This window comes from Copadichromis virginalis, linkage group LG6, assembly GCF_057382275.1.
Source record: "Copadichromis virginalis isolate Kocher_CV1m ecotype Utaka linkage group LG6, C_Virginalis_male_GT1.1, whole genome shotgun sequence".
NCBI lineage: Eukaryota > Metazoa > Chordata > Actinopteri > Cichliformes > Cichlidae > Copadichromis > Copadichromis virginalis.
Genome location: NC_140623.1, coordinates 15,802,344 through 15,811,747, shown reverse-complemented (window position 1 = coordinate 15,811,747; position 9,404 = coordinate 15,802,344). Strand labels below are relative to the sequence as shown.

Here is a 9,404-nt window from a genome sequence, read left to right as displayed (position 1 = left end):
TCTGCTGCAGGAAAACCTCACGCAGGCAGCTTTGCGCAACCAACACCGGAAGGTCTGCTTATGATTCTGCATATTCCTGAATTACATTTACTGACACCTGAAGATCATTACTGTGAGAGTTACACAGTAAAAACACATTCCTGAGATTTGCTTGAGAACAATTTAAAAGCTGTATTTTGAGAGAAATTTCAGTGAGTTGGGTCATTTAAAGGAGCGTTTTAAACAGCCAAAACACATCGAATCTGATTTGTGTTGTTGGAGGGTTGCATGTGTGCGTTTCTGCTGACAAAATGGAAGCTTTTGAACGCTTCTCAGTTTTCAATGTGTGTGCGAGAATGTGATGACAAGGCTGAAACAAAATGCTCTCCCCTTTCCACAGATGCTGTACACTCTCAGAAATAGGGGTGCCAAAGTGTACCAAAAAGGGTACAAATGCTTGTCGCTGGGGGTGTTCCTTTTTGAAGGACATTTCTGTACCCTTTAGGCTTGGTACATTTTTGTACCTTATGAAGTTGTACCATCTGAAGTACAATCATGTACTTTCCTAAGACATAAATGTACCTTCAAACTATAGTACAGAAATGTTCCCTTGAAAAGGGTACAATAGGGTACCTATGAGGGTACCCCCCCAGCGACAACCTATTTCGTACCTAAAGAGACAAAAATGTACCCCAATAGTCCAAAATATTTGGTTATTTAACCATTTATTTTCAATAATAGAATCACATCAAAGCATTTAAACAACCACAGGAATACATCCTTGATTACATTCGTATATTGCCATAGGACATGTCAAGAAAAATACATTCATTTAAAAAAAGTAAACAATCACATAAAGACATTAAACACCTGAACACAATGTTTTGACGGATCACACATGGCGTTGAAAAGAGTGATACTTGGAAAAAGCTGCCTGGCAGTCATTTATTCCACAAGTGATGCCGAAATGAGGCTCATGTGCGTGTACTAACCCAACATGTGTAATCATCTTCCTCAGAGTAAATGCCCTTTTTGAACATTTTGAACATTTGTGGAGTGGGGGCATATTTAATAGAGTTGGTTAAGTACCCTGGTGACACTTACTGGCAGGGGTTTGTCTCCCTGGTCTCCTATGTTGACAATGCAGTTCTGAAGAAAGACAAGTGTTTTCTTGAAGTATGCAGGGTAGGTCATGTTGAACACGAAGAAGGTGGAGAATGCTGAGTTGTAGGCCTCATCCAGCGAGCAGCATGAGCAAACATCCACTCCTTCAACTGTGACAACACAGCGACACTGTCTTGAGAGGGCAGTTGTCCAACTCTTATCCTTCATTCGAATGGTTGGGTATGGACTCATGGGAGTATTCTGCAGAAGAGGAAGAAAAACATTAGTATACAGTATGTTTAAGCAATATGTGCCAAGTGGATTTTCAACAGATTCCTCAAATTACCTTCTTTTTTTTGCTGCAAAACAAAACTGTCTATTCTGATAACCTGTAAACATGGCCCCTACTCCAAACAAAAAGCTTCTTGACCAATGACTGTTGTGGTAGTGTTTGATAAGCTGCTAAAGTTTGACATAATATTCAAGGGCAAAAGCAATCACCCCTGACAGTGACAGTACCTGTGAAGAAGAATTTCCCTAAGGGGACAATAAAGGTCTATCTATCTATATAAACACCAGACAAAACCCAAGAGCACAGCAGCACTGTGGATTAACAGCAGTGTTTCCCCTACATTAGCTTAGCTGTGATGCTGAACCGCAGCTGAATTCAGCTCCATGCCAACAAAACACAGAAAATGAAACTTGTGGCCAAAGGCTATGCATTGCATCATGCATTTACCTCTCCAAGGATGATGAAATCTTCTATCTTCTCCTTGAAGATGGATGGCAAGAGGAGAAGTGCCCCCTTGAAGTCAATTCCTAGGTCATACAGATGCAAATACACTTCATTAGATTTTGATAGCATGCAAATTCCCATTAACATGCTCTTGACATGGCACTATGGTACATCAATTATCTTTGGAAGAGAGAGCAAATGAATTGTCACAAAATTTACTATTTGTATGAGGTCAAATTAGCACCTGTAATGTCTTCAGCCAGTGCATTCTCTCTTGCCTCCATGTAGACCTTCTTCAGTGGCAAATCCTTGGTCATTTGAAGAACATTTTGAAGAACAGCAGTGAAGTTTTCGCTAAAGCGGCGACAGATGTTGTCTTGGCAGGGATGCATTAAATCAACCTCATCACACAACTGGAAATGAAAAGAGCAGAATAGACAAAAGAATGACATTTTACATTGAGGATTTAAACTTTTGACATGTTTAAAGACACAGACTGGAGATAAATGTAAAGTGCTTTAACCCTTGAACAAAAATTCTAAAGATAATGAACAGATTGATTAATCAGTTAGTACAGAAAATAATAATCAGATTTAGAGACAAAAAAATCATTAGCTGTTTCCCCAATCATCTTAACAATTCTTACCCCTGCAGATGTCCCCAGGAATGGATATCTCTTTAATAGGTCCACAGTACACATTCCTTCAGCTACCTCTCGACGTCTCCATGCAAAGGTTTTTGTCATGCGGTCTTTCACCAGTGCTGTGTCAGGATGTAGCTTCTTGTGCTGATCATTTAGCACCTTGATATGAGCATCAACGGAGGCTGCATCTTCCCCCACAAAGCACGAATCCTTTGTCAAAGCAGATATCAGTATTATCATAAGTAAACTCTGATAAGTTAATGTTACTCGAAATGCGGTAATTTGTACACCAAATGCTTTGAAAAAAATGCAAAAATGTTGAATAGGAATTGCAAGTTGAGCTGACTTTTGTTAAATCAACTGTGAAGTTCCTTTTTCTATGTTAATGTTATCTGTTAACATGTTTCTTTCAATTAATGTTTACTTTTAGCTTTACAGTGAACATAATAAGACTACATATGTTACCTTAGCTCTTAGAGGCTGAGGGTGTGAGGACTTACGAGAGAGGGCTTCAGTCTCTTCAGACAGGAGCTGCTGGATTCCTCTGTGGTCCGATGTTTCTGCGTGCGTCCAAACTTTTCTTTAACCCGGTTCACTTCTTCGTTGCTGATTAGGGGAGCCCGTTCTGCTTTGAACTTTCTCTTGAGTTGGCTGTGCCAGGTGTCCTAGTTGTTTCAAATGTATATAAGTAGTTAATTATGGTTACTTTATATTAATATAATCTATAAAAGAAACAAAAAAGGAGAGGTACTCACATAACCATTTCCGTGTACATCTCTTGAGAAAGGATACTTCACAATCAGGGCTTTGATGACCTGGATGTAGTCTGAGTGGGTTGGGTACCTGTTTCAAACATAAGAAAAACAACCCACAGTACACTGATTACTCTTATCCTTTCCTGGGGGCTTTTCTGTTCTTCAATTCTTCTAATCATATTGTTATTACCGTAAATAGTATGTTGTAGACCAATGTCAAATCAATGTAGCTAAAGTTGATTTTAATTTTTTAAAAATGGGCGTGGACAAACAGCCACACCTCTCCCAAACTTCATTAATTAATTGACTGCAGTCCTGAATTATTAATTTACTCTTGAGCAAATTCGAAAATGAACACTTTGGCTATCATAGTCCAGACAAGGTCTGGAGACACAGGATGTATGGTTTTACCACTATTGCCAGTTCATTGGAACCGTGTGTCACACCAGACTCGAACGCTGGTCTCCAGATTGGGAGGCAGATGGGCTAAGCATTTGTTCTCTGCCTCTCTTACAACAGCAATATTAATATTAAGAAATTAATGTAATTATTCAGAAAGGAACCCTTACATTGTGTACTGTGACAGCATTTCATAAAGACTCCCAATTATTTTGTTTCGGTACTTCTGTTCTTTCTGGACTGGTTCTTTGAGATCCAAGCGACTCTGGACATCTTGTGGGAATTTTGGAATGGAAATAACTGCAGGCAGTCTACGGCAAGAAGGTATAGAACTGCAATACAGTAGGAAAACAGCATTAACTAGCCATTTTGCAAGCACTTAAATGCATATGCAAATTTAGACATTTATCACAACCTACCTCTGGTTTGCTTGGGACACTGGACCTTCAACTGTACCTTCAAATGGGTCGACCGGTTGTAAAGTGATGATGACTTCCTTGTAGCGGTTTGTGAAGTCTCTGAACTTCAGCTGCTTTTTGAAAGACTTGTCAAAAAGATATGCAACCATGGTCTCCGTGAGTCCACAGTCTACAGTCTCTCCATCTACATCGTTATCTGAAATATAAAGTACAGTATGAAATAAAAATAAAACCATTTTCAAATTTAGTTTTAAAGTGACATTATGGTCAATACATAATAATAATAATAATAATAATAATAATGATAATAAGCTATCATTGTGAATCTGTCTATATTCCCCAAAAGGAAGTTACAATTAATTCTCTTGATTAATTGTTAATATAAATTAACTGGTAATATAAAAATGTAAGTAAGTGTCCCTGCGCAGAGCTTACAGCTCTCATATTCGAAAATCCGACTAAGTAGGTGGAATGGTACAAATGTGTACCTTCCATTGTTTAAAATCCCTTTGAGCGGGAAACAAGTTAGATGCGATAAATTTTGCTTAGAAAACGATTTTGTTAATAGCTATATTTACATACTAGCATGTTTTGAGAAATTATTGATTTTTTTTACATTGTTGTACACGGTTCGTCACTATTTATTGATAAAACACTCGAATACCGCAGGCAGACAGACGTTGAACATTCCACCAACAGTCTAAATAGTCCACATTTGTACCTTTCTTTGTTTAAAACTTAGCTAACTGCTATCTTTCGCCCATGTTAAATCTAGCTCTTCGGACTTTTGCTAACTCTACTGTAAAATTACACGTTGTAATTTTTATAAAAACACAAAATCACACCCGACTTACCTCTAAATCTTTGCGCCTCGTCGTCTGACACATCAATGCCTTCTTCCATCAACCTTTTAAGGAGCTCCTCCGTGGATAACCCCCTGAGAGTCATTTTCTGCGTCAACGCTAGTCAGCGCGGAGGCGGAGCACTCATCGCTGCTGCCTTTTCGGCCTTTGGGATTAATGCGCGTTGCGAACTTGACACATGAAAATACAACATTGTGGTATTAATGCGCAGCTGTTTAGAAACCGTTATGCTGTCTTGGCGAACTATATTTGTAACTTACAAAATGTAGTCACCGTAACATAAAAATCTGCTTGACATTTTAACTTCCAAAGAACCTCGGTTTAACTTGATGTTGCAAATTCCATAAAAACATCACAATTAATGAACAATTCTAGGATGTAGTAAAAGCAAAAAAGTAAATGGCCAAACATAACAGTAAAATGATTTCACGTTTTTGAAAGATTTAAAACATTAAAAAATTATAACTGGAACTTAATAAAATGGAAATGGACCAGTTTTTTTTTTACATCATTTGGTTGTGCCTGCATGTCATTGTGTGTGTGTGTTTTTTAATATAATTTAACATAACTTACACAAAGGTAGGTTACAGATATTCTTTGCATCATAGGATAATTTACGTAGAGAGGAGAGGACCAACAGATTTGATTATAACATGTAGCTTTTATGAGCACACTCACATCTCATATGAATTTTACAATTAACCAGGCCCATCCAGATTTTCCCATGCTGACCCATTACCACATTCTGCCACTGTCACTGCAGTACAGGTCAAAATGGTACAGATTTGTACTTTATTTCAAATTGTACCTTTAAAGGGGCGTTTCTGGACTTTTAAAGACCAGTATTGTACTTTTAAGGGAACATTTTAAAAAAAATGTACCTATAGGTACAAAAATGTTCTTCTCTCGTACCTCTATTTCTGAGAGTGTATCTTAAGATGAAAGCGTGGGGGCTTGCAAGCATCAATTACAAAACGGGATGGAAAAGAAGCAGCATTCAGACTGACAGGGATGTCAGTAAAAATGTACTGTTTGGCAATTCAAGAGAAACTTTGAGTATTAATTTGGCTCACCTGTAGAGTTCAGAAGAATATATAATAAAGTACTGTGCAAAAGTCTTGAGTCACCCCCCATTTCATTTTATTTTGCTTCCAAGGAGTCAGACTTTCTTGTCATTTTTAAAGCAGCCTTAAGCAACACTTCTCCAAACTTTCTGAAGGTCTCTAATTGGACATTTGTTGTGGCAGATCGCTGCCCCTCCCTGAGCATGCTCTGCATGAGGGTTCTTCCTGTTAAAAGGGAGTTTTTGCAGAGCCCGCGGGCACATCACTGCAACCCCCTCTGGCCTCTGCTCCGTGGCTGCTGGGTGACCTCTCGTTTGGGGCTCTCCTCAGCTCTTCCCAGGAGGGTGGCACGGTTGCCCCCCCTGGTGGTCCTCCTCGGGTCCTCGTATTCTGGGACCTCTGGATGTCTGGGGCCTGGATCTCCTCCATACCTGCTTCATGCCCTGGGGGACGGGGCTATGGCTCGCCACACTCCCTAGCAGATCGTTACATGGAGAAACCTTTTGAATACAAGCGTGCTGATCCACACAGGTGTACACACGGGTGTTCACAGACACAAACTACACCTTTCTTGGCTGCTACCTCAAAGCACATTGTGCGCTGTCGATCTTGCGTACTGCACAATAACATGTAATATTTAGTATCTACTGTTATCTACTGTTAGCTAGTTTATTGTGATGGTGCTGTATTTATTATGTTGCTCTTTTTTGTTTGTTTTCTCTTCTGTTTTTTCTTATCTCCATACAGGTGATCTAGGTGCTTTGTTTGTTTGTTTGTTTTTTTCTTCCCCCCTTTCTCACCATCTCTTCTCCCCTCTATTTTTCTTTCTCTCCCTCTCTTTCTTTCATTCTTTCTCCCTGTCCTATCCCCCAGTTATGTCTGTCCCGTCTGTAACAACCGAAAATAAAATAAAATAAATACATAATTATAATAAAGGTCAATCAAATGGACCAATATGGTAAGGCCATGATGATCCAATTGGTAAAGTAAATCCGCTTGGCATCTTTCTTGGCCTTCAGACAACAATTCTGAAGGCTAAAGATCCAAACGGGACACAAAAAAGAAAAAAAGAAAAGAAAAGGGGAGTTTTTCCTTCCAACTGTCGCCAAAGTGCTTGCTCATAGGGAAATGTCTGATGGGGTTTCTCTGTATTATCAGGTCTTTACCTTACAATATTAGGCAACTTAAGGCAACTGTTGTTCTGATTTGGTGCTATATAAATAAAACTGAATTGAATTGAATCAAAATGCTTTAATGTTTATGGTTGTCTGCACTTTGTTTAAAAGTTAAAAAAAGAACACATTTTAAATTGTATTTTCAGGCACTTTGTGACTGGCAGCTTCTTGCAAAAACACTTGCTCCCGAAGCTTTAGCTGAATCTACCGAAAACACAACAAGGATTAAAAAACTCTCTACATCAAATAAACTGAGTGGATAAACAGTCTCAGTGGAAGTGTGGCTGCAGAGAAGCCATTCTTAAGGAAGACTGAAAATAATCACCAATAGATCTTATAATGAATCCATATTTGAAATTTTTCCTTTAAATTTCTGTTAGTATGGATGAAGGAAGTCAGGAGAAGGATTACCAGCACCAGAGATTTATAGCACCCGTTGGGGATCTGCCCTGAAATACCATCTGGAAAGGATCTAGTTGGCAGCAACTTCATCTTTTCCACAAAACAGTAATTTCAAATACGCTGCCAATGCAGTGAAAGCATACCTGGATTAAAAAATACACACTAAAAGGAACAATATCAGTCATGGATTGGCCTCCCCAGTCTCCAACAATACAGAAGCAGTATGAGGTCATCTTGACTGAGAACCAGCCAACATCCGAAGAACAGCTTTGAATGTGCTTCAAGAAGCCTGGAGAAGTTTTCCTGAAGTTTTCTTAAAGAAATTAGAAGAAAGCTTGTCTAAGACAGTCCAGCGTGGGCTGAAGAATGAAGATGGTCATACCAAATATTGACTTTCAAGCATTTGTTTTGCCATATATTATACAGTATTTCAATAAATGCTTCCATAATCTCAGCACCTGAGCAGAATGTCAGTGCACTTTGTAACCTTCAACTTGTTTATTTGTTTAGTAGGTGCAGGAGAACTGGCAGGCCAAACAGTTGTGCTCCTAATTTTTTGGCACTCCAAAATCTCACTTCATCAAAGTACACAGATGATAGCAGCCAGCTGTCTTATTCGCCATTTGGAATAGGTTGCTTCTCAAGAACTCACTTCAGAGGTAAATAACAGTAGTTGAGGAGCTTCATAAATAGATTTTCTTACATTTTCACTCCCATTAAGATTGAGTGGGAACATCTGTGTCTGGCAGATGCTAGGTTTTAATTCTGTGTGTGAAACATAAATGTTGTGATGTGTTCTCAGTACGGGATGAGTGGTCGACCTTGAAGCACAAACACTCTGACTGACTGTCGAAATGCGTATCACGTGGATTTCCCTGCGGTCTCTATTGGAATGTGAGATCATGCTCAGTAGTCTCTGCTTCATCATAACTTCGGGCTTGACTTCTCATGCAATAAATCTGTGAATCATGCAGTGAACCCTGAAGTGATCAATGTAGGTCACATCAAGATGGTCAGTATCTTGTCCTGTCCATAAAACAGCACAGGATATAAAGTGCATATGAGCTGACCTAATTAAACAAGTTTTTTTGTTTTCCAGAAAAAATATACTTATTCAAGAACATTGTACATATTATGTATTTAAATGGTTCTAACCTGTTACTGTAATGCACATTAGTTGTTGTTTTTTTTTAATCTATCATTCCTTTTATGCCTAAATGGTATCAATATCAACAATGAAGGTAGCAAACATAGTTTTAATTAGCTCTTTATGGCATTATTATCAGATCAAGCTATTGACCTTGAAGGTAAAACCAAAGCTCAAATGTATCATGACATTTGACCTTTTTAATGTAGTACTTTCTACAAGTTGACAATAGACGAGGCTTTTTGTCAATTTTTGACCAATAAATCAGTAAATTGGAGACCTTGAAGACCGTGGTTAATGTAAGCCAAATTTTATGGATTGTTGGCATAACCCTAAACTACACCCCAATATAGTTTTATTTACATAGACTCCCTCAAGTCCACCATCAGGGCAGGGCCTTTCTCTGTGGAATTTGCATATTCTCCCCATTCTCTCCAGGTACTCCAGCTTCCTCCCAAGGTCCAAACATGTGCCCTTTAGGTTAATTTGTGATTCTAACTTGCCCATAGGTGTGAATGTGAGTGTGAATGGTTGTTTTTTTTCTCTGTGTTAGCCCTGCGTGAGACTGCTGACCTGTCCAGGATGTACCCCACCTTTCTCCCTGTGGTAGTTGCCATAGGCTCCAGCACCCCTGCAGCTCTGATAAGAATTACTGTATAAATACTACAGTTGCAGTTTATCACACCATCCAGCACTGGAACTGCTCCCTCTTTCTTAT

General features: G+C 38.9%; 1 protein-coding gene across 1 annotated transcript; it reads right to left on the bottom strand.

Moving 5' to 3' along the window:
• Positions 1-678: 678 nt before the first annotated feature.
• LOC146707535 (sterile alpha motif domain-containing protein 3-like) lies at positions 679-5,071 on the bottom strand. Its single transcript, XM_085458919.1, has 9 exons — positions 4,890-5,071; positions 4,036-4,231; positions 3,787-3,948; positions 3,218-3,305; positions 2,963-3,127; positions 2,466-2,672; positions 2,064-2,232; positions 1,823-1,902; positions 679-1,344 (listed from the first exon to the last, which is right to left on the bottom strand). Exons 1-9 carry the CDS (start codon positions 4,981-4,983, stop codon positions 1,048-1,050), a joined length of 1,458 nt encoding a protein of 485 aa, XP_085315045.1. The 5' UTR covers positions 4,984-5,071; the 3' UTR covers positions 679-1,047.
• Between the last annotated feature and the right edge of the window lie 4,333 nt (positions 5,072-9,404).

What these genes read in the sequence shown, in the direction of transcription:
- LOC146707535 (XM_085458919.1), bottom strand. Translation starts at nt 4,983, where the DNA reads ATGACTCTCAGGGGGTTATCCACGGAGGAGCTCCTTAAAAGGTTGATG. An exon ending in ATGCTGTCACAGTACACAAT is followed by an intron (nt 3,306 to 3,786) that starts GTAAGGGTTCCT and finishes TGTTTGAAACAG; the next exon opens with GTACCCAACCCACTCAGACT. An exon ending in TCCTGGGGACATCTGCAGGG is followed by an intron (nt 2,233 to 2,465) that starts GTAAGAATTGTT and finishes TTTCATTTCCAG; the next exon opens with TTGTGTGATGAGGTTGATTT.